Here is a 25,292-nt window from a genome sequence, read left to right as displayed (position 1 = left end):
TTTTGTTCTGGTGTCAGCGTTGACTGCCGACACTGAATGCTTGGCATCTGCAGTGGTACAGCAGCAGCCTGTGCTCCTTGCCTGTGTGGTCAGCTGACCTAGGGCAACGCTCTGAAATAAAACAAAACCTGCAGACCACCAACTTGTCCTTCAGAAACTAATCTTATTTCAGATACCACTGTTACTTTGTGAAATACTGGGATTTATTGCCCTGGCAGGATGGCTCTGGCAGAGCTATCACATTACAGCAAGATCTGGGCTCTCAGTCAAACCCCTGACTTAAGTGGCATTTCTCATACCTAAGGACACAACTCACAAGGGATGTCCTTGGCATCTGCATGCATTGAAATTTCTTCCAGGTCATCTAAATGAGAGCAAAGAGTGGAGGACTTGAACAAGAATCTGGTGAGAATTGCTTTAAGTGGCAGACACCCCCAAGATAGCTGCAGTTCATGGACTGTAGGAGCCACTGGTGCGTCTTCCTCCTCTTGGGAACTTCAGGAAGAAGTATTTTCCATGTGTGTGTTGAGTTTTTGGAGGCCTGGCTGTTCCTTGGGGTTGTTCAAAAGCTGTCTGCAGACAATTTGACAGCATCGCTTTGCACTAATGAGGAAGCAGCAGGGTTCTGTTTCCTCCAGCCTGCCTTGAAAAGGGAAGTAGAGAGGCTCAGCTGTGCAGAAACAGCTCAGAGACTTTTCTCTAACAGAACAGCTCAAGAATATACTAGTTGCATGTATGAGAATTAACCCTTGTCCAGTGTGCTTTGTCTGACAGCAGAGTTGCTTGATTTGTCTCTGTTATTGATCTGGTTTCCAACCTGAATCCTTCAAGCATCTCTGAAGATCTCTTGGTGCATGGTAGATGTACTGAATGCCACTGGTTCTGCTGGCTTGCTTTGGCAGATAAAAATTCCATTTCACTAATAGGTTTTTACATTTACAAAAGATGGCTTTAACTTTTTTGATTTGGCCTTGCTTTGAATTTCCCAAGAATTTTGGGACATTTTTGATGGTCACTTATTTTTCCTCATGGTGTCTTAAAGTCAGTGTGAACTCAAACTGCAATAGATAGTGTGTTGACACTCTTAAAACAAAGCCATGCTGTCAGTTTATGCTGAATTCTCTCCACAAATGGAGTTTATGTGGTAGAGGTTCTAAACATTTTTCTTTCTCATGCTAGACCTGCATTTGAAAAGGATTCTGAAATTTATTCTCATTGTAAAAGAGCTGATCTTAAAAAAAAGAGCTCATCTTAAAACCATCTACTAAATTCAGCCATCTAAAACTGAAGGAACAGTAAAGATTTTACTGATTGTGTAATTTACTTTTGGTGTAAAAATTATATTACAGCTAGTAAGGAACGCACAAAGGCTTAGGCGAAGGGTCTGCAAACCAGTGTTAGATATAAAGAAAGAAAAAGAAAGGTATTGATCTAAAATTTAATAAGTGGAGTGAGTGTACAATAACTCAGTAACTGACACAGACTGAAAGGGTTTGCAGCTCTTTTGGTTCTTGAGGGGAAAAAAGCCCCAAACAGGAAGTACACAAACTCCTGGTTGTAAATCTACACATACTAAAATAAGTATTAAATGTATATGGGCTCAGATTAAAGGAAAGAAATAAAAAAAAGTTAGAAAATGGTGAAATGCTTCAGTATCTATTGAAGTACTAGAATAAATCCCTGAAGGTTTTATAAGCATCTCTAAGGCAACAGGAAATGAGCAGTAGATTTATCAGGAACAACCTCATAGGAGGGGGCTGATGAATTTAATTTGGTTGATTCATTGGATGTTTTACAGCCCAGCCTGAGTGAGGCAGCACATTGGTTACAGGATACTGAGTGAGGATCTGTGTTCAGGTAGGGTCCATTAAGTAATGAATATATGCTAAGGAGTGTCTGTGATGGTGACTGGGATGCTGGAGGGGTTTGTTCTGCCTCTGTGCCAACAGTTTGGGAGACAAAGAGAAAGCACTTGAGATGCAGATGGAAGGTTGTGTGTGTTTTTTAAAACAGGAGAACAACTTGAAGAAATAGCCTGAAGCCTATTTCACTTTTCCTCGAGTAAAAATTCAGAGTACTTAGCAATGGAAAAAGTGAAATAGTCTGGGATTTTGGACCAGAAATTGAATGCAGTTCTTTCAGTAAAAAACTCACCAAATCTTTAACAGTGTAGAATTGTCCTATATAGGTATTTTGTAATACTTCACGTTAGTAAGTGATATGCACCATTTTGGATCCTGCATTTTAAGATGGGCTTAAGTTTCAGACTGAGAAAACCAGTAAAACCATGATTTAATCTTTGTAGTCTAGGAAATAAAGACTTTTTTTGTCTTCTGGAAGCAGCTTATAGAGGAATGGAACAATTTTCCAGATGAGCTAAGTTAAGAAGATCATTATTATCAGTCGTCTTTTTAGTGGAGAAGGAAAAAATACTACCTTATCTTGCACTAAGGCCTGAGTTAATGTTAATGGGAAAGAACATCCTTATGTTTAAAGGGCATAAAGCACGGGAGTAGATCCCCTGTTGAGGCAGTGGCTACACTAGTGATTGGATTTGCCTTAACAATGAATAGGTTAGAGAATTGTTGATGTTTTGGGTGCAGAGAATCATTCCCAGAGTGGTTTGATAGCCTGGTGCCTCTGAGTTTGCCTCTTTGGTTTTCAAACAGCCCTGACTTTAGAAGCCTGTGCTAAGGAACAAGTTCTGAAAGGAGGACAAGTCTGATGGTCAGTCTGTAATTAAATCCGTAACTAAACCCTGCTCACAAATGTCGCTGTCTGTCCCTAAGTTCTTTATGTATTTTTACCTGGAAGATGTTTTTTTCAATGGTCTAATGACTTTACAAGGTACAGGTTGGGTGTCTGAAATTAAATTGGTGGTAAGTTTTCTCACTTGTTTCCAGGAAATGAGGATTGGTGTCCTGGTGTTCCAAAGGAGCTGTTCTTCTTTCTAATTGGGGGAGAATTTCTATTCCCCAAACTACCCCCTTCAGGGGAAAAATACTACTGTAGGAGCCTGTGATGTGTCAGAAGTGAGTATTTCTAAAAATTGAAAAAAATTCCTTGTCTTAGAGTTTCTTCATTCAACAGTCACCCATGGGGCTGTCAGCTTTCTGACTGCTGAAGGTGATGTATATTGTTCACCTTTCGAAGAAGAAAAGGTTTTGCTGGTTTGGGGGTTTGTTTTGATGATTTTCTTGTTTTTTAAAAATTTACAGTTTTACTGTAATCACTCTAATTAGCACCAACTGTTTTTCTGTAAAGAGGTAGGATGTCAATCAGGTTTTGATCTGTTTTGATTTTTTTGTGCTGACGTATACAGACTATTTGGTTTATGCCATGGGAGAATTCCAAAAGAAGCAGGAGTGAAAGGGCACTGGTTTTGTGATATAGAGCACATGCATGTCTGGGAGCCAGGCCTGAGCAAGAAGAAATCAAGTGCTTGGTCTTCTCTCTTTTGCTGCAGCCCGCAACCTTGCTGCAGAGAAGTGCATGGAAGAAGTAAAACCGTGTGGGTCATCTGGTCCTCCTCCTGCTCTGCACAGCCAGGGGAGCATTCACTTGATCTGCCAGTGGAATAACAAGCATTAATGGAAAAGATAGCAGTTTGGATAAGATAATGCCCCTAAAGGCAGGCTAGGGTTATCAACGTTTCTTCCCAAAATAAAACTGAATTAAGTTTTTAATTACTGAACTCTCTGAAATAAGCGTATGCACACGTTTTGCATACACTTAAGGGGAAAATACTACAGATACCAGGAAGGAAGGGGAGTGAGACCACAGGGTGTTGGAGGTATCTGCCCTTGAAAGGGCAAAGCCGCCTGGCCAACAGGTTTGTCACTGAAATTTAGAAACTGGCTGTGATTCCAGGTGCCACCAGTGCCTTTAATGCTTAAGCAAAGTGCAAACTGCGTAATGCCAGGGCCGGTGCTGAAACACGACACCGGGACATCGCTTCCTCCCAGCCGCCTGTTCCTTACATAACTTCGGGCTTCCCCGGGCGGCCTCTGGTTGAGCTGAGCCCGGCAGGAAATACTCGGGTAGCCGGTGGCAGTTCTGCTGGGCATAGAAAGAATAGCAATTAATGGTATTCTGAGTCCAGTGGTTGTAGTACCTCGGGCGCTGTCCCCATTTTGTGCTTATGGAAAATAGCCGCAGACAGAGAAAATGAAGCAGGATGGTAAAGCTGGTGATGGGAGGCACTGAATTTTTGCTCTGTATGTTTGGTTTGAACCAGCTTCATCTGCGCCTGGAACTGTCAGCTCTGGTTCACGTACACATCATGTTTTCTGAGGGCTCCCTCAAAACATCTGCTCTCTCAGATACTGCACAGCCCGTTGGGTTGAGAGACTTTCAATTTTGGGAATACCATATTGTGATACACATGTATTTTCTAAGAGAATAAAGATTCAGTTAAACCAATTGTTTGTAGTTCGAGTGCTGCAAACCCAGTCTCCTGCAAACCAGAATCCATTTATCAGTGGAGATGTAGGTAGCACGGCAGGGCTTGGACTGAAAAGTCCAGGGATAATAGTTCTTGAGGGTGTACACATGTAGAGAGCCATTTGAGGACATTTGCCTCAGCCTATGCGAAATTGCTTTGCAATGTAACATTACCAAACCATAATATCCAGCAGTATGCTCAGAAAGGGGCAGCTGCTGATGTCTTTCTTTTTTTTTTTTTTTCCTGAAGGATTTCCCAGAAAATCTATTCCTCCAAAGAAGGGTTCAAGCCATGTAGAAGTGGTGTTCTGCTGGAGAAACGTAATTCTCAGAACTTAATGAAATAATCTCTTTATTGTAAAACAAGCTGCAGAAAACAAGACTGCTGGGAATTGAGCGGAACTTTTCTAAACTTCTTCAAGATGTAAACCTATGCTCAGGAAAGGCCAACAAACATGAGAGAGATCTGACCAGACTACATGCATAACAGATCCTCCCAGCAAAGTTTTACTTGATGACAAAGCCTTTTTAACCAATTGTTTACCTCTTGTCAGGTTAACCAATGCACTGTTCCTGAAACACGAGCTGAGCATCTTTGGGCAATCAAGTGCCCATTTGACACCACAGTTTCTGAACAAGGTGTGGGTTTTAGATTTATAAGAAAAGCAGCAGAGGTTAACATCAAATTACTTTGTAATTTGCAGGCATACCATCACTTCAAATTACAGGCATCTACAAGTGTGATTGCCTATCACGTCTGCTATCTGTTCATATCTCTGTGGGTGTTTCCCATCACGAATATGCCTGTGCATCATGTGTGAGACTGTATTTTATCTGAATATTGGCTTTTCACACAGTGGCACTTTGTGAGAGTGCAGAAGGGGCAAAGAGCAATTAACTTCCTTGGATTTGGTGTTCTTGCTTATGTAATGTAATGCAATTTAGCTGATCCCTGACCTTCTTGTGCACTCCAGACATCTGTCATAGGTATATCTTGGTAATAAAATATCATGTAGCCACCCTTATCTTCAGTAGATTGTCTGTTTTTGTGGTAGGTTCTTTATAAACACATTTGCAGTCTCTGAGTTCATTCCCTCCGTTATCTGCAGCAGGCCTTGGCCTGTGTAGTTGGGCCCAGCAGCAGCAGTAGTGCATGCCAGATAATTGCTTCATGTATAAAAGTATCCTTCTCTTGGAGATTCTCTAAGTTAAGATTGTCTGCTGTATAATTGCCTATTGACTTAGCCTATTATGAAAAAATCTATCTTCTAGGACCCCAGAAGGTATTTAGAGCAGCATTATCCCATGGAATCTAGAGGGAAGAGGAGAGTAAGGAAGATGAAAACCTTAAAGTCAATCCTAGTCACCCCAGCACTAGTGTTGTTAGTTTTGGCAAATCCTGTCTCAACAGTAAAGCCAGCTGCCATTTTGGCATCAACACACAGACTTGGCATGATCCCCTCTGGCATAAAAAAAAATGCTTTGTGGGAGCTGGCACCAAAGCTGTGAAACAAGGGTAAGTAAGGCCCAAGGGAAACGCCAAGCAGGCATGAGATGAGCACTAAAAATAGTGAGTTGCTGTCATTTGTAGAGAAATCAAATAGCACTTGTAAGAGTAGGGCATCCAATATCTCCATCAAGGTTGTGCTGGTAGGCATCCTTGGGACAATGCATGTCTGTGATGATGTGAGCAAAGGGCACACACAGGCTGTATTTTTGGTACCCACATGGTGCAAGACTCTAAAACTAGAACAGACACTTACCGTCTTGATTGTGTGCTTAGGGGATCCTGTTACTGTCTGCAGACTCTGCCTTCATCCCTGTCTGGAGCAGATCGTCTCCTCTTGAGTCATTACCAAAGTCCTATTTGCATACATGGGCATCAGGAAGACAAGAGCTGTAGTGCCAAAAAGCAAGGAGCCAAGCTGTTGTCCCTGTACCACCCCGGATACACTTGCCCTCCTGAGACAGTCTCGTCAAATATTTAACAGCTGAACTCCCCACTCCCTCCTCCTTCTCCCCCTCCCAGCAGGCTTAGAGAAAGCTGAGTAGGCTTTACGTGACTTCATGACCCACTCCAGACTAAAAGTGAAGCCTGACATCTTCATTCGGGCATCTCAGGTGCCCAAAAACCCGAGAATGCTAAAGAGGCAAAATCAACCCTAGCTCTTTTGGAGCACTTAGCATCACTTCTCAGTAGGGCACTTTCCAACGTTTAGTCCCTCTGTGCCTCTGTGCTTTTTAACACCTCTGGGCTTGGATGGCAGATGTGGGTGTTGAAGGAGTGGCCATACAAAAGTGGATGATTCACATAGACTTGGGCATTACAGTTGCATTGGTTTGGCCACAACTCTGTTGCTGTCAAGAAAAGCACGCTGGACCTGTGGCTATCATTTGCTGCTCCATGGTGAAACAGCAGTGGGAACAATGTCACTGGGAGCTGGAAGCCTCAAACTACATTTAGAATAAGCTATTTTGGTCTCAGAAAAGAGCCTGGACTTCTCATTGCCACCACTCTCCCATCAGCTGAACAGCAGAGTGGGTAGGAGTGTCTGAACAGCCTGGATGTGGTTGCTTTTATCTCTTCTGTCAGATGGGTGTTGGAGAGGACTCCTCTTGTTTATGTCCTCCACAACCACCCCTTGTCTGCTCCCTGCCCTTTCCTTGAGTGTCCCCAGGATAGCTTAATACAGAAGGGAGCTTCAGAGGAGGGGATTGCTTGCTGTATGAAAGTGCAAAGGGAAGTGCTTTACTGTTGGCGTTTCTTCACCCACAAAGGAGCAGTGCAGAGGACAGACTCACACTGAAATAGCAGATGATGGAGTGGGTAGTGGCTTCCTCTGTGGTGCACACTACTTGAGTTCAGGGCTTACACATGGCTTTTGGGTGGAGATGTGGCACGTATTTTACTTGTCTGCTTGGCTGACAATTCTGTTAGGGATTCAGTTGGAATCAAGAGTCAATTGGAATCAGGCATGAGCTTTGCTGTTGGAAGTCTCAGTAACACTGAGAATATTTTGAAGTGCACAGTCTCATCCTCCCTGGTTAACCAGTTACTCAGAAAGACAGGTAACAGCAGTGAGGTTGAAATGCACTGTCTCTATTTGCTTAACTTACTAAGCTGCAAAAGTTTTCTGCACTTCTGAATCACTGAGCTGACAGAAGTGATGGCCTGTGGGGAAGAGGCACAGCTTCTCACCACTCCAAGCCCTTGTGCTTTGTTGCACATTAAAATTTATTGATCCATCAGTCTGGTTGCAGTGCTAGCTCGCACACCAGTTCCAACAAGTATGGCGTCTTTTCCTGAAAGTATTCTTTCCTTTCTCTAACAAAGATTAAGACAGTTTGGCCTGAAAAATAGTAAATACAATGACTCCAGTTCTCGTTTTGTAGCTGAAGTTCATGTGGATTGGGGGGACCCACTTTACCCCACTCCTAAATAATACAGTAATACTAGACAGAGTGAAAGGTTTGTTTTGGGCCATTTTTCCCCTAAGCAAAAGGGTAGATACTCTAGGTCCTGCAGGTCCTGGGAAGTTAGCAGACTGACCTCTTCTTCTTGGTCCTCTGGAATTTGTTGATGGCATTCTTGGTAGGCAGTGCCAATGCTGTATGTTACATGAACCCAGGACACCTGGTCCTCACACTGGAAAGTCATCATGTTCTTGTAATGGTATCATTAGGGTGGGGAAGGTGCCCTTCACTCTTCAGGGATCTACAAGTGCACAGGTGGGCAGACAGAAATGGTTTGTAGGCAGATTTAGCATTGCATTGCTGTTCCAGCATTGGTGATCTCCCAGTGTCTCATGCTAGTTTTGCTAGCAAACAAGTCCCTTTAAAATATTTAATGTCAAGGCAGATGGAGCTTGTTGTTCCTGGGTATATGTCTTATTCTAGAGAAACAGAGATCTGCTTTTACATCCTTCTGTATGGTTCTTTCCTTTTTCTTTTCTTTATTCCCCAAACCATCTCCAGGATGGGGAAAGATAAAGTCACCGTTGTTGAGGTTGCTTCTTTCACACTGTGTTTTGAGTGTGTGCCCAGATTTGTGAAGTCTCTGTCCTAGCACCTAGAGCTGCAGGCTGACTAACAAAAATGGATAGCTAGCGCTGCAGAAACACTCCTCTTATCAACATGAAAATAACAGAGTGCACTGGGGCAAGTGGAAGAATAATTAGATCAAAGTGTTCTAACTTTATGGTCAACCTGCGTATGTAGCTGCTGAACTATGGTATTAATCGAGAGGATATAAACACATCATCTGTATTTACTGTTCAAAACCTCTCCCTGCCTTGGACTGTAATAGTGGAGCAACTGAGAGCAGCCTCATGCTTTAAGTCTGACAGATTTCAGGTGCACAAAATCAATTTTTTGTTACAATTGTGTTATCCTTACTGGATCTCCTCAGGGTGTATCAAAATGAGTACTATACCTTGCTTGGTTACCAGACCTGCTTGCAAGCATCTCCCATCAAACATGGAAAGCGACTCTAAAATGGCCCAAACAACTTCCATCATGGGCTTCACTTGCGTGTTATATCTGAGGTCATGAGGCACAGTGTGTTCGCCTGTGAAGGTACTGAGCAGCATCCTTTGCTTGACATCATGTTTGGGGCAGATGGCATGTTCTGGAGCAGTATAACAGACTGGTAATGCCTGGAGGCCTCTATTCCCTCTTTTCCAGTAGAAACCTGCTCACCATTATTCTGGTGAGCATTGGATCCATGCTGACATGCCAATAAAGAACAGTTGGTGGCTGCCTAAACAAGCAAATTTTTAAAGTAATGTAGATCCCATAATCTGTCCTGATATTAGTACTGACTTTGCAGAGCTGCCAGGAGAGTCATCTACTGAGGAACTGTGTGAACAAAACTTGTGTTTATTTTGTTCATTTTATCTTGGGTAGATGCATTCTTGTGTAGCCTTTGCAGATCTTAAATTCCAGGTTTGAATAAAGGAAGTAAACCCATGCTGAGCCTGCCTTAGAGCTGCTCTTGCTTTCATTAAAATAATTATTATTTCAGCTCTGGTTTCCCCCAAGCTGAGAGCAGTAGAAAATTAGAACAGTTTTGGAAATGGACGATGAGCAGCTGAAGGCTTTGGGAAAAGATTTAACATTAAGAGGATAGGGAAGATTGATATCTTTTATAAGAAGATAGCTAACAGGTACAGAGTAATGAATGGGTGAGAAGATGGATGAGGACTTCTGTTCCCACCTGCTAATAATATGAAAGTCAAATTAGAAGGTGGTGAATTCATTCCTGATGAAAGAAACTGTTTGTTCATGACCACTGTCTATGAAACTTACTGCCACCAGGCAGAGCTCTGGGGCAAGAACTTATGAACTTAAAAAAAAGACGGGGTAAAAGGATACCAGTTGGTAATTACAAAGCAATTGCAACGATTAGGAGAACCTAGGTGTTTTCTAAAGGTTCTAAGGGTGTTGATCAGGGTTTTATAAGGGTATGAGCTATCTTGTCCAGCTCTTTTTTTTTTTTTTTTTTTTTTCTGTCCCTCTACAGGGCTTTTTTTCGATAGTAACCTATAGCAGTGTTGTGGAGCATGTTACTGGCCGCTGTCACTCAGGGACTGCAAGAGAGGGTGGCTGCTCCTGCTGCAGTCGAATGTGGTAATGCCTGCTTGCAAACCACCTTTTTTGTGTCAGTCTTTCCAGGATTGCTAAATTCACACATAAGTTAGGATGCTTTTGCTTTTCCGCCAAGTTACTGCTTTTGATAGTCCTTCACAACTTGTCTTAGATCTAGAATGAAGCTTTGCCTTTTGAGTGTGTGCTGGGGGAGAGGCTGGTGGTTAAAGTTAGATTCCTTCTGACAGCAGGGATTTAGAAACTGCTGCATTGGCTCAGCCCTGGGATCTGCCTAGTCCAGAGCTCTGGATAGCAACAGCCAAAATCGGATGTTTCAAAGGCCAGTGCAAGGCCACAGAACAGATTACTAAAACAGAAAGCTGCCCTTTTATATCACTGGTGTTTGTCCATAGAATTGGAAAAGCAAAGGTTGAGAGTTTGTTTCATCCAAGAGCACAAAAGCTGGAAAATCCCATTGCCTGGCTGACGCTAGTTAATGCTGATGTTTTGTATCCTCCAGGAAATTGCTTCCTTGCTTGTTTTCTCTTAGGGGAATCAGGGATGTGCTCACCCTTAAACTGCAGTTTTAGATGATGCCTTTAAGTTGGTGTAAAAATGAGTAATGCTTGTGTGTAGTCTCACAGCCCAGTTGTGGAGGGGCCACACAGAGTGGGGTTCTCAGTTGGGAAACCACTCTGGGCTGGACTGACAGGAGGCAGGCTTAGTGGTCACCGAGTGGTTCTAGCATGTGCAAAACTGGTGTCTTTTTCTGACACTGCTGAAATCTGTCTAGCTGTTGGGTGGCAAGGGGTGTCTGTCCTGCATTTTTAAATTTTTTTTTCATTTAGTTTCCTCTTAATTTTTTCCCTCCTCTTTCAAATAAGCATTTGCAAGAATTTTATATGATTTCTCTCTCTCTTCTGAAGTACTGAAATTACTATTAAAAGTGCTACTAAAAAAGGCATTCAGCAAACTCACTATGGAAAAAAGTATATTCCTTTCCTTGTCATATATTTTAATATGTTGGGCTCCAAAGCCAAAGAGGCCAAAAGCCAGGGGAGTTTGTCCTCTGTCAAATATCCATGGAGCTGCTGCTGGGGCATATGGGAGTGGCGATGGTGTCCCAGTCTGTGTCCCCCCCTCCCCCCGACAGACGAGGACAGCTGCTGATTAAAGAGAAGCACGAAAAAAAGAGGTTGCTGAACTTTCAAAGTGGAGGTAGAAAAGGGAGTTAAATTTAGATTACCTTCTGCAGTGTCATCTTCTGCACCACTGTGGAACTTGCTGTACTCCTTGCTTGGGGGAGGACAAACAAGACATGCCATCCTGGGCACCGGATGATAAATTTGTTTATAAGGCTTAATTGTCCCTTGGCATGAAAATGTGAAATGAGCTCAAGTAGAATGAGAAACCTTTTGACAGGTCTAGTCGGATTTTCCTTGGGGAAAGGTGGATTTGAAACGCTTCCCATCACCTGTCTGACGCTGGAGGGGTCCAATCCTGATCCTTCTGAAATCAGGGAAGTTGTTGCCATTTCTTTAGAGGGCCAGCTGTTACCTGGAGGGGCTGAGAGTTGAACTGTGCTGTGAGTCAGAAAAAGTGGAACTGTGGTGGCAGGCAGAAGGTGGCATGGAAGTGCTTTGGGTCTGTGAAGGCTACCCAGGTCCCCAGGGGTCTGGAGGGTCAAGAAACCATGGTGGTGGCTTCTAGGACTCCAGTGCTGTCCAGCAGGCAGCATCAAATTTAACTTTCTCCTCAGAAGTAGATGAACTGTCTATTTTTGCTATGCGAGATTTAATCATCACCACGCTGTTGGCTCATGACAACATTTTTAATAGACTGCCCTCCATTGCAGCATCCCCTGAGCAGGGAGGAGAGCACTTTTGCACTTCTGCTCCACCAGGGCTCCCTGACAGGTCCCGTTTGCAGAGACCTGCCTGGTCTCACCCAGCAGCTTAGCAGTCTGAAGGTTCAGGGCTGCCGTTTTTTTTTTTTTTTTGTTTTTTTTTTTTTTTTTTTTTGGTGGTGGTGCTGGTGATTTTTTTTTTTTTGGTGGGGGCGGGTTTTGGGTTTTTGATTTTTTCTTTTCTTGGAGGTCTTTTTGTGTGTTTTTTTTGTGTTGGAGGCTTGGTTTTTTTGGTTTTTTTTTTTTTTTTTTTTTGGTGGTGGTGCTGGTGATTTTTTTTTTTTGTGGGGGCGGGTTTTGGGTTTTTGATTTTTTCTTTTCTTGGAGGTCTTTTTGTGTGTTTTTTTGTGTTGGAGGCTTTTTTTTTTTTTTTTTTTTTGTTTGGGGGGGGGTTGTTTGGGGTGGGTTTTTGGGGTTTTTTTGGTTTTGTTTTGTGGGGTTGTTTTTTTTTTTCAGAACTGCCCGACCTGATGTCATTTCCCTCTTGCGAACACCCTGGCTGGGCTGCGTCTGAGATATGTCACAGGGAGTGGGAGGAGGAGGAGGGGGAGCCAGCGAGTGCGTGCAGTGTCCCAGGACCCTGTTTACTTAGCATTCCCAGCTGAGGAAGCCCTGGTTTAAATAGGACCGGAGGAGCGGGCTGCCCACAGCCGATGAAGAAATGGTTGCTGTGGGGCTTTAAATTCCTGCCTTCCCATGTGCTGGCGTGGAGGATGAGCTTGCAGAATGCCTTTCCTCCTGGGTCTCAGACAGGTAACCAACCGGCTTAAGTGCGGTGGGAGCTGCTTGCTCAGGTGGAGGATGTGACTGATTATTTTTATTTTCATTTCCCCCACCTCTAAGGATATGATTTCTGACTTTCCCGAAACAGAACTGTACAATCAGCACTTCCCCACCCGTGGTGTGTGATCGGAGAGCGCAGTTGTGCTAGAGACGCTTTTTATTAGCAAGGAAGGAGCAAAACTGAGAGCCAGAGATAGGAACTTCCTTGTTGTTGTTGGAGGCTTTGCAGCACGGAGACTCTTTGTGTCGTGGTGCTGTGCAGTTTTTGTTTGGTGCGGTTTTAGGGTGCTTTCCCCAGTCCTTAAAATGGAATTGCGTTTGCATTTCTTAAAAACATGCCAAACTTTGAACTGTTTTCTTGTACAGGCATTATTTTGTACGTAAAAACTGTGGACATTTTAAAAAAGAAAAAAAGAAGAAAAACCAGAAAAAAAACCGTAGAAAATACCCAGAAAGAGCATTTATATATGTGTGTGTGTGTGTCTCGTCTCTAACAAAAGTCACCAAATGGAAAATGGCAACATGCTGTGACCCACAGCTTTGGTGATATTTAAATTGTTTTGAGAGTTTGAGCTTGAACAAGAAAACTTGGAATAATTTAATAGCTGGTAATACCGAGTGGAATGAGAAATGGTAGCAACTGCCCAGCTGCTCTCTGCTGGAGGAGGTGCCAACTATGTGTTCCTAAGCTGGGGAGAGCAAACCCTTTTTTTGGTTTGGGAGGCACGTCTGTAGGGGAATCTTAACTGTAAACTCTTCCCAGCACTGCTGTGATCTGTCATCCCCAAGAAATACATATTGAATGATATCAGAGTGCTGCTTGCAGTTTCTAATTTAGAGTTAAGAAGTCGAGATTGGACCAACTACCTACTTTCAGTTGTTCAGCCGCGCTAAAAGACTTCAACGCGCTGCTGAGTAAACAGTGCTGTCTCTTTTTCCTTATCAGTTCAGTTTTGGTGAAACGCAGCTCTCTCCCCACCCCCACACCCCCTCATCCAAAAACAGTTTTACATAAGAAACTACCTCTAGCACAATGACCTTCTGTGATTGGTGCAATAGCTATAAATAATAGTTCACTTGTTAGCGCTCAGGGCGGAGAGACTTGCCTTAAAAACTCGGAACTGAACCAGAGGGGGAAATTCAGGCACAAAGGCTGAATGAATGGCTTTAGGTAACTCAGACTGTAGCAAGATGTAGCTGCCTCAAATGCTGGGATTGCTTGAGACTCATGAGTGTGTTTTTCTCTAAAGTTCCTGTTTTTAAATAATTCATTTTGGTTTAGAGATGTGTTCAGTGCAGTTGGCGTGCTGCATAAGGTGTAAAAGTAGAAGTTACGTGTAATTTGGCTTCATTTGCTGGAACAGTGAACATCTGGTTGTCTCAGTGGACGGATGGTACTTTTTTCTCTGCTGGTAACTTTTCAGCATCAATACAGGCATTTACAGGAAGTTGGAAAAAAAGGTGTTGCCTCAAGAACACAAGAGCAAAGTTCTTGACTATTTTTATCCACTGATAAAGGATATAGTGGGAAACTTGAGAGCTGCTTGAACTTTTCTTAGTTTTAATCATTTTTAGTCTTAAAAAAATTAAGTATTTGTGATTGTGTCCTGCATGCAAATACTATTCAGAAATTTCTTTTTCCAAGGGTCGTTACTGAGCAGTACTGTTGTTGTTACCGAACAGTACTGTTTAATTGAAAGTGTGGGAGGAATTCAGGAACATCTCATCACCTCCATTGTTTCTTGGTTTTTACTTGGTACATTCAGACTGTAAACACGTGGCTGTCTGGGATGCCCTTTGTTGTTCTCACTCAACACAAGGGATGCTGATCCTGGGTTGCAAGCTCAGGGAAGAGGTGCTGAGGGGGATGCCCTCCCATGAGCTGTATGATGAGGATGGATGGATGAGAGTGAGACCTTTGACTCCCCAGGAGCAGCACCCCTTGCTCTGCTCCCCTGGACTGCACTGAACAGCTCCTTTCCCTGGATCTGCCTTCATTTCTTCTTTGGAAGCCAGCAGCATTGTAGCATTGCAGATGGACTGCCAAACACCTGGTAAAAGTAGGATGGCTGGTTGATTCTGGGTTTTGTAATTGTTGCAGTGGGGATGATATTCAAATGCCTAAAAAGCTAGGTCAGTGGTATCTGACATCAGTGCAATGTGGGTGTTTAAAGCTCCCGTCCAAGGAAACATGATTGTAGAGGATCTCTGCTTTTAGTTTTAAGTGAACATTTCCTCCTAAAGTTGGAGATGGAAGCTCGTACACATTCACCTAGTTCACTGCATAAAAACAAACAAACAAACAAACTTTTTTTTTTAAGATGTCGGATTCCAAATGTTTTCAGTTTTAATTTTAACTGCTCGAGGTTTTCAGCATGGTCCTCTGTTTGGTCGTTTAAATCGACAAAATGCAAGACGGCCTCCTTAAAGCTGTAATTTCCTAGAAGTCTAGAAGTGTGTATCTTTAATGTGAGAGGGCTAAAGACTGCAGCTGGGAAGCTTCTAGCAAGGGGTGAGGAAATAAACATATGGTGCTTAAAACACTAATGTGTAGTTTTCAGAAACTGAAACTTGCAATAAACAAAAGTGAAACCAGTTCTTACTGAAATATATCAGTGTCCATGATCTGGAAAAGGACAGTGTCCCTTTAAAGATGGTTGGAGCATTTCTCCAGGATAAATGGATGCAACAAACCAATTTGTTCCTCAGATAAAGGTTAATAAAACCTTGGAGGTTCTGCATCTGCTGGGGGTGAGGATGGGTCTGCTGTGGCTGATTAATCATGGTAATCTAAATATAATTCTCCTGATGCTGGCATTAGCGAAGCAATAAATGTTGTGGATTAGAATTCCCATTTTGGAGATCTTTATTGTGTCTGAGACAGCTCAGAGGCATCATTCCTCCCCCACTTATTATACTTCTAAGTGTTTGGTTATTTGCACTTAGTACACCTTTTTTTTCCATATTCAGCAAGACATAATTTGTGGTGGGTGACTTATGAAGAAGTGTCCAGACTTGATTTATTTCCTGGCCTCAGCTGTCTGTCATAAGGCAGGCTTACAGGAATCTATCCCCTGTTGTGCTGGCAGGGCCTGGCACATGAGGTTCCAGTAACTCCCAGCAGTCAAAGCCACTTTCATCTTTAGCAATCTTAGATACTTTTCTTAATGTTAAATTGAACCCACCAAAGACATGACACTTGTTCAGATGGTGGGGTTTTGCTTTTATGTTCCAAAGGACTAACAGGGGTAATGTTTGTGAAGACAGGAGAGGTCTGGAGGCTTTGGTGCAGGCTCAACCACACTGGTGTCTGTGGGTCCTGAGCTGCCCCGATGATCCAGGGTTCCCCTGCAGTTCTGCCTGTCCTTGCTGTGATCCTGCCTGCTGTCCTTCTCTGAAAGGATCTAGTGAGTTTTTATTTAAGGTTAACTTTGGTTAGGAACTGGGGGGCGGCTGGCAAGCCAGGAATTGTAGTAAACCGTGTGGCAAGATTGGGCATTCCAGCCTAGTATTTTCAGTAGCAATTTTAACTTACTACCACTTGAGTGCTTTATCTGACAGAGATCATTTTCGGCTTGGTAGCTCTGTGTTTGCATTCTCATGAGCTGTTGCTGATGCACTTCGCTAACCAACACTAGTGATAGTCTGATATGTGAGATTGAGTAACAGCCAAGTGGGAACTAATAAACAGTGGATATCAAATAGTTGTTTCTGACATTTTTAATATACTGACAACCACTTCAGTCCTGTTACTCAGAATGCTTAAAGAGTATATATGGTTCAAATACTGATTGTGAGTTACTGAAAATAGATACTTTAATGCATTTTTCTGAGGATAGTGTCACTTACTTAAATCCATCCTGCTTGTTATGGGTGCGGCTGGGTACTGAGAGCAAGGGACTGCTGCCTGCAATTAATGAGATTAGTGAAATAACTAGGTCAGGATTTTGATTTATTATTAAATAGATGCTTATTACCGAAGTCCCTATCAGAGCTGTGAAACCAGAATGTCTGGAGTGGTCACAGGTTGAGCCCAAGACCTGTTAAAACCAGTTGTATCTTACCCTTCAGCAGATGCCATTTTGGCAGTCTCCCTTCATCCTGTTGCTGGGCTTTTCTCTAAGTCCCTCTGTCTGTATGCCTCTTATTCAGGCCTTTACTCACCCCTGTCATCCTGTTGTTATTCTCCATCTCTCCCTGTTAAAATAGTAATTTGCTGCGTGGTGCCTTGACAAATGATGTAGTGAAGTTTGGAGAAATTAGGGAATTAGTGTAGGTAAAAAAAAACTGGCTATCCTAGGGGACAGGAATGCCTATAAACTGCTGTAAGTAAATGCAAGTCACATTTCCAAGTGTTTCCCAGGGTATTACCAAGGTTAGGATGAATGGATACTCTGGCAGTTTGAATGACACATAGAGGCCATATGTAGGTGCTCATATTTAGGGTAATGGAGTCTGGATTTCTGTGGAAAGACGAGGGAGAGCAAAAAGCTAAAATGGTTATTAGATTTCGTGATACTGGCCACTGCTGGTTTTGGTTACCTGATTAATGCCAACTGAGGAGTCAACTTTTGTAGGTGGTTGGCTGCCAACTATGCACTTCTGAGTGTGGGCTGTGGTGTTTGTTGCTGCAGTTGCACATATTAATTTTCAGCTTGGAAAAGAGCCACACTAGCCTGGAATTTGCTCATCTTCATCTTTCTTCCTCCTGACTTAGCAACAGTATGTACCCAGGTTAACTGAGTTTTTGAGAGTAGAAAAGAGAGAAGTGCCTTGATCCTTTTATTGTGATGGAACTCCACTGTCAGTTATTTCCCTTCATTTCCAACATTGGCTTCAGATGAAATTAATCCTAACAGATTTACAGCTTTTAAACCCAACCATTTACTACTGAAAACCTTTAGAAAAGTAGGGTAAGGAGGTCTGTTTCATCTTCCCTTGCAGCAAGGAGCAGCTCAGTCAACCTACAGACTTTCATGAATGCCTCTTGTCTTGATTGTGCCCCAGATTTTGACCTTTAATTTGTCACATAGACCTCCAGTAAAGGTCTAATACTAAACTGAAAGGTGAAGAGAATAATTGGCTTTTTTCCTTGGCACTGACATTGCTGTTTGCTGTGGCTTTAGATGTGACAACATACAGCACTGCCTTGAGTTCTCATATCTACCACTGCTGGATATTTTAAGGATTATTTGTAAGAGCACTTGACAGCAAAAGTGGACTACTGGCAGAGTTCTGGAGTAGCCAGTATGGTTGTGGGTTTATCACTAATGCCAAATATCAACAAGAAAATAAGTTTAAAAAAAAAATAAAAAAAGAATCTTACTCACTGTTACTTTTTAAAGTTTGTGACATGAAAACTAATCCAAAATGCCACATCTTAATACAAAGAGACTCTCAAAATGCACCAGGTAAGGTCTTCCCAGCTCAGCCAGTTTCATGACAAAGAGCCTGTACCACATACCACAAATTGTTTCTGTTGGACTGGTCTGGGAGGGAACACATTCTACATGTCTGCAGAGTGTTCTCCCAAAAGCTCCTGGCTTTTTTGTGTGTCAGGAACTGAGTGATTCCAGTGTCTCAGACCAGCTCTTAAGATGGTACCACGGAGGCAGTGATGCACATGCAGCCTAGGGTAGGTACAGGCTGATTTGCAGGACAAAGTGAATCCCCCGAAACTAGCTGGGAATCTCCTAGGCTTTGCAGGTGGGAGATAATGGATGGCATGTTCTGGCTTCTTAGTCCTGAAACAAGACTATTCTTCGCTAATGGAGTTGAATGCTCTTTGAGAGGAGACCCGTGGAGATCCTGCTTAGTAATCCAGCCCGGAGGCATCTACAGTTTGCTGAACAAAGGCTGGTGGGGAGGGATGTACTTGCTTGCCTGGACAACAAGAAAACAAGACTCCTTCAGCAGGGAAGCCCACTCTGGAATGCAATAGCCACTGGCTATTGGGGAAGAAAGTGCTTTTGGAAAGAAACCCTCCCCCTTCCTTGTTTTCCTAAGGCTACCTTAAAAATACTGCAAAACCCCTCTGTGATAGTTCAATAAAAACTCCATGCTGGTAAGAATGACTAAAAATTACCATTACAAGTGCTGCTTGCAATGGAAATTCGAAACAAAGGCATGTCAATAAAATATGAGTGCTCCAGCTTTGCTTCTATGGGAGTTTTTTCCACCATATATTTTTTCCTTATCTATAAAATAACTCTTTCAGTCCTGTGCCTTGTCTATGGCTCTTAGTGTGAAAAAGGAAATAGTATGCTTTCATAGTACAAGCACTTGGGATATTGTTTCCAGGAGATATTTAGACGCTAGATAACTGTATTGCTGAAATATCTTAAGTAGTTAGTTTGGCAGCCTATGACACAAAGAATGCATGGGAGAAGGAAGTAGAAATGATAAAATGTTGCTGGTATGAAAAGTGTAGCCTGAGATTTAAATAGTAAGTAAAGTCAGATCAAAGAGCTTGGAAGTAGGTAGAAATTTCCTAACAAAGAATGTCACAGTCTCTGTCATGGCCAGGGTGGCTCTACATAACCTCTTCCTTGACTTGCAGAAAAGGAGCAAACTGTACAGTGGCTCAGCTTTTCACAGAAATGAGTCTTGACTTAAGAGAGGAAAGGAGACTGAAACACTTGTTCCAAAGGAGTCACCTGTAATGTATCCCAAAACAATGCTGTCCTTGTGCCAGAATCTTTCCCTAGTAGACTTCTATTTGTGAAGATCTATTGCCTTTACCTTTTATCTCTTTCCCTGTGCCAGGCTGTGTAACCCAGTGTTAGAGGTAGCCATGCTCTGAGCAGTAGTAGGACCATGTGACCTGCTGGGATCCTTTCCAAACCAAATTATTCCTTGATTCTGTGAAACTGTTTGGAAACATGGGTGACAGTTCTGACACGTGGCCCCCGAGTCTGACAGCTCTGTGTTCCCAAAAGCTGGTTGGTAGCTGGGCTGGCAGAGGGTTGCAGAAAGGCTCCAAAATGAGCTGCTTGGCCTTTGAGGAGCGTGGCTGGTGGTCAGCTCTGCAATGACTTCAGAACCCCTGGCTGTTCTGATCTGTGGGAGCTGAAAGCCAACCCTGGGACAATTTGAAGGTACAAGCACACGTGCATTAGCAGAGAAGAGCATTTGTCTTGGTCAGCGTGTAAAGAAGCTCTGGACAGTAAGATTTAAACTCTGTTCTAGATGGAAAGCAGGATGTTGTTGCCTGAGACTTGATCTCCAGGAACAACCTGCGGAGTACCATCCTAGCTGCTCAGGATCCTCTGTTGAGAATGTACTGACACACCTGTTGACCAGCTGGGTTAACAAGGAGCAGCCCTGCAGATAAGCATGTGTGGAACAGTAATTTCAAATATAATGAGGTTGGAAAGAGGGAGTCAGTAAGTACAAACAAAAGGATGGTATGAAGAAAGTGTCTGAAATCAGGACTGCTGCAAGTTTTTAAGTGGGAAAAATATAGTTGAAAATGTTATGAGTTGCTGCTGTCCAAAGACACTGATTTGTTCCTTACTGCTACTCTTTGAAGCAGGCAACACTGAATGGATGAAATTTTTGGGGAGTAAACCAGAAGTGGTCAAGGATGGATCAAGTGTGGTAATGGAAAGGAGATCATGAAATGGCACTGTGAGACTGATTTTTCACCAGCTCCATGTGATTCATTTGCTGGTTCAGCAGGTCACATTGATCTTCATGTGTCACAACCACAAACCTCAGCTAGTCATTCTCTGACTTGAGCATTGTCAACAGGATTGCAATTTTGCAATGGCATTTTAATTTCTCAATTCTCTTCATATGAGAGCCAAAATCTGTGCTGTTCTTCAGTTACATTAGCTCTGCAAGGCCAACAAAAATGAGGAAAAATGTAAATAAACTAATAAGAACAGATAAGAGAATAGATGTGTCTGTCCTGTTTCTAGTTCTTCTGCTGGCTAAAATTACAAATTTTGGAGTGAATGGCGTGCTTGAAGCAGAAAATACTGTGCTAGCTCAGCAGTGTCTCCTGATAGTTGCTACCAGTTTGAGACAGAAACACCTCCTAACTGTATAAGAAAATGCTGTTTCTACTGTTGACATGCCAACATCTCAAGAGAAGAGCCAAATGTTTGCTTTAGCTGCCTGCAGTAGTTGGACTGGTCTGTCCAGCAAAATGTTCATCTCTTCCTGAAAAATAGAGGCAGGTAACCCTCCGGTTTGTTGCCTCTCTGGGTGAGTTTTAAAGGTTCTTTTTGGAGCCTTTTGTGGAAATCATATCCATGGAAGGAAGGGAAGCAGTACATCATACACTGAGTTGTATTTGTTGAATTGTGCCCTCACATGATCAAAACTCTTTCAAAAGTTGGTGTGACTTCTTAGGAGAAAAGAAGCGCCATGGGGATCTTTCCTGTTGAGCCTCAGATGGCAGGAGGTTGTTCTGCATTTAGACGTTATATTATGCTGCTGTGATTTGGGTCCTCAGGTGAGAGACCTGTGTTGGGGAGGTGTGGCTCCAACTAAGGTGCTGTGTGGTGGGGAAGTGATGGTGCTCTTCCAGGTCCCCAAATACACTGAAAACTTAGTGCAGGACTCTTCTGCATTGCAGCTGCTGTCTCACATCACTTGTTCAACGAGGTGGTTCAACGTTTGAAATGCACTTGGTATTTTGCATGCTCCATAGAGGTTTGTGAGAAGTGTGGCCATAGTGCACTCGCATAAAAGAGAATAGTGTGGTTCAGCCAGTGCTGGGATCCATAAATACACATCCCTATCACCTACTGGTGGGGTTTTGTTGGGCTTTAGTGGGTTGGTGTTTTCTCATCTGCAAGTTGGTACTTCCAAAATTTTTTTTTTCAATACAGCTTTTAGTATAAGCATACCCACATTTTCATTTCCTTATAATAAATTTCAAGTGAGAGAAAGTGAAAATAAAAACTTTGTTACAGTGGTTTTAATTAAGATATGTTTCTTAAACTTCATAGTGTTCTTTGAACTCCAAGGTTGCTCCAAAACTTACTAGAGGATGTACAAACCACAGCCTGCAGAATGCTTCTGTTTTCTTGTGTTTTGTACGTTTTCCCAGCCATGTTTTCAGACTAGCAGGAAAACATGGACTTCTGGGAAGTGGTGCACCATGTGGGGAACTGAGACCTCACACTTCAGACCTTTTCCATGTTAGGTGTCTTGAGGACCCACTGGGTGATACACTACAGCTGATTTGGCTCTGCTTCTGGACTTCTGGCTACTCCAGGAAGAAGTTTTACAGGAATGCTGATCTTAAATAAAGCACATGGCTAATTATGAAGGAATCATTTTAGATAAGAATCTTGCAGGAACGTAATGTAATTATCATTTAGATCTAAATGAATCCAAGCAGTCTTTTCTCAAATTTTAATGTTCCATTTTTGAATGCTTTTCCTCCACTCAGCATTCAGCCCCAGTAATACAGTGATATTGTGTACAATGTGGAACAAATGTTATCTTTTCTTTTAAGAGACTGCCAGGCTCCCAAAATGTGGTAACTTTTAGTGGAAAAGGAGAGGGATGATGAGACAGCAGTGCTGACTAGATGCTAAAACAGTGTAACTCATGGGTTTGAAGATATGGGGGTTTTCTTCTGAATGCTCCTTTGTGTATTTTGGTGGTCCTTAGATGCCTTCTAACCTCCTTATGTATTTTAGAGTTTCCAAAGACCATAACTTGTACTTTCCAAATGCTTGCAGATCATTGAGTAAAACATTTACAAAAGATACTGACAAAGCATCTTAAAAGTTTGTCTGTTTAATTTTAGGACAAGGAAACCTGCATGGGTGTCAACAATCAAAGTTACATATGTGAAACGGGCCACTGTTGTGGACAATCCCAGTGTTGCAACTACTACTATGAACTCTGGTGTAAGTCCTTCCATTTTGTATGGCTTCCCTTCCTAATCTGCATGGCTCTCATACCATACTACAGGGCTGGCTTGTGTCCCGTGGGGTTTTGTATTCAGCCCTGGTTGTGCATTGCCATTGCATTTCACTGCAGCACAATCCAGAGCTGATATGATATGACAAGGAAATAGGGTCGTCACAGTGGGTGCTTTCTTAGGAGTAATGGGTCATCTTGCCACTGTGGTTTGCTCTGCTCCCTGATTTGGGTACTCAAGATGACATTGTACAGGAGGGAGGAGACCAGCTTGAGGGAGAAATGCCAAACACACAACACTAGAGCTTGACACAGTCAAACAAGGAATTAATTTCAGTGTCTTTCACCTTGTTGGTTTAGTTCTTTGCAAGCACAACAAGTTTAAATCTGGTATATCTTTTTAAAGATGTTCTTTCAAGGAGGAGGAGCAGGGTGCTTATTCTCTTCAGGACTGTTTGGAGTAGAGAGAGTCTTGGGTAAATCCTGTGGGTTTGCAGTGCCTGAATGCTGTGCTGTGAGGAACACATATCGCCCGTTGCAACCCCTCTCATTTCCTCTTTCCTAAAATGTGAGATTTAAAAATACCAAAGTTTGCAGCGAATGGTTGAGTGACTGTACCTGCTGAGTCCCCTTAGATGGCAGCAGGCAGGTCGAAGCAGGTGGTCAGCAAAACTAGATTAAGATATATGGAAAAATGGAAAGTTGAAAGCATAAGAAGGTAATAAATGCTGAATTTTAAAGGAAAACTTAAGCTTGTTCAGTCTGATGGTGTCTTCTTTCTTGAGGAGGAACACAAAAGGTTGAACATTGATGTTGAGCTGTTGTACTGCCCCAAGCCTAGGCTAGGAGGGCATCACTGCTCCTGGAATTTGGAAGTGTGGTGCTCTGGACATTGTACCCTTACATTAGAGACTGGAGATGTTTTCTTACCACACCCAGTGGTATCTTCTAGTTTTTATGCAACTGTGGTTTCTACTTACTCCCTCTCTTGTGCCCACAGTTTCACTTTCCCAAACTATCTTGTGTGTGGAAATGTGTCACACATACAAAGACTGTCATTTAACCTGGATCCAAGAACAGGAATAGCTGACACTTCATCCTTTAGTCTAGAAACATGCTGTTACTTCTCAAATTAGCCAGTGAAGTATGGAGGATGTGGTTATAAACTGAGCAGGACTCTATAGTAAGCATCTTCAGGACACACTGTGGTTTGACTCCAGTGGCTGGCTGCGTCGATACTAATGGCAGGATTTTTATGTATTGCAGACCTTTTACAGCAGACTTATTTTCCAAAATGGCCAAACAGTTCAAGAAACAATTCAGGATAGGGGGCCAGGGGCCAGCTCCAGGGACCATAGCAGGCTGAGAAACAGACATGAGTATATTGGAGCCTTGGAGTGCCTGGATCAGATTGTATCAGTCAGCAGCACAGGCAGGACAGATGGCAGGAATTTGTTCAGACTAGAGGTGGACACATGGACAGAGCAGAGTGGGGAAGGTCAAACCCAGTTTTGCATTTGTGTGGGTGGGAATGTAGAGGAAGATGCATGTGTGCAAAGGCTTACAGGCTCCTTGGCAAGCAGGATCTAAATTGAGCAGCAGTATAGAGTGCAGCTGCACACTGGAGCTGGTGGCATGGTCACCGTCTTTCTCCCATGGACATCTTGAAAGAGAGGCTTAGTGAAATCTCATACAAACAGTCTGGTCCAAGCAATAGCCCCCTGCCATTTTAATGGGATGGTTTAGCTGTCTTTGTGCTCTCAGTATGGCACAGACTTTTATACTTGGCAGTGCCTGGCTGCATCATAAAAGTTCTTGGAAGACAAAACCAGATTTTGTTAGAAGGAGACAGAATATTAAAGGCTTGTTTTTAGAGCAGACTCACAGGTCACAGTGAGATCATGGAGTAAACACGTTGGTCACACACACTGCTGGATGGTTCCTCAGGAGAGGTAGGTTTCTATGTGTTCACATTCCTTCTGCCTCACAGAGAGCATTATGTACCACACCAAAATGAGGGGAGTAATTCAAACATGAGACCTGTTTTCTAGGCTTTTTGCAAATTCAGGCAAACATCCAGCACTGATTTAAAATCAGTTAATGTTTTCAAAGCTTGCTTTGCCATTGTGAATGGTAGGAAAAAAGTTTCCTTTGGATGGGAAGGAGTCATAAACCCATATTCTAGAGCTTGTGAGCTTAGCTGCTGCTCAGGAGTTGTGGAGTATCTTTGATAGGTACATGTGCTGAGGGACTCTGAAGGCCTTCAAGGTGAAAAGTGGTGATAGTAAATGTAAGTAGTCTTAATATGAGCAGTGGAGAGCAACAGCTTTACATGCTTGGGAATATATTGGCTTTTTAAAAGTTAATCATAACTTCTGGTTAATGAACAGTTAACATAGCAGCACCTTTTAAGTATGGCTTCATGGTTGTGCTGTTTGGATTTTAACCAGCATATGCATGTACTGAAGTAGCTTTTGAGAAGTTTTTGCTTCTCTTGACCTTCTCAGACCACCAGTTTGTGTTTCAGATTTTTGCGTGCCTGAAAACAGACCTTCTTGCTAGTCCTGTCGAATTAAATCCTGGATTTATTTACCACCACAGCTTTGTGGGAAGAAGAAGCAGAGGAGGGTGGCATTTGAAGTGGAAAAGAAAACTAGTCTGTCTTTTCTTGACATGCGTTCTGAAACAT

The 25,292-nt window shown here is 42.7% G+C and overlaps 1 protein-coding gene across 5 annotated transcripts in view; it reads left to right on the top strand.

Moving 5' to 3' along the window:
* The window catches only part of WBP1L (WW domain binding protein 1 like), a 59,044-nt gene that overhangs the window by 21,894 nt on the left and 11,858 nt on the right, over positions 1-25,292 (top strand). For 2 of the 5 annotated variants that reach the window (XM_066191006.1, XM_066191009.1), the window contains exon 2: positions 22,488-22,590. The exons of 1 other annotated variant lie outside the window; for it this stretch is intronic. In XM_066191006.1, coding sequence (XP_066047103.1) covers positions 22,488-22,590 — 103 coding nt within the window. Of the gene's footprint in view, positions 1-12,485; positions 12,689-22,487; positions 22,591-25,292 lie in introns of those variants that run through there. 2 more of the 5 variants (XM_066191007.1, XM_066191008.1) reach the window with 2 other exon arrangements.

This window comes from Chamaea fasciata, unplaced genomic scaffold, assembly GCF_029207755.1.
Source record: "Chamaea fasciata isolate MVZ Bird 193981 ecotype frontalis unplaced genomic scaffold, bChaFas1.0.hap1 SCAF_9, whole genome shotgun sequence".
Taxonomy (NCBI): Eukaryota; Metazoa; Chordata; class Aves; order Passeriformes; family Sylviidae; genus Chamaea; species Chamaea fasciata.
The sequence above is the reverse complement of the archived record's forward strand: the minus strand, read 5'-3'. Positions and strand labels throughout refer to the sequence as shown.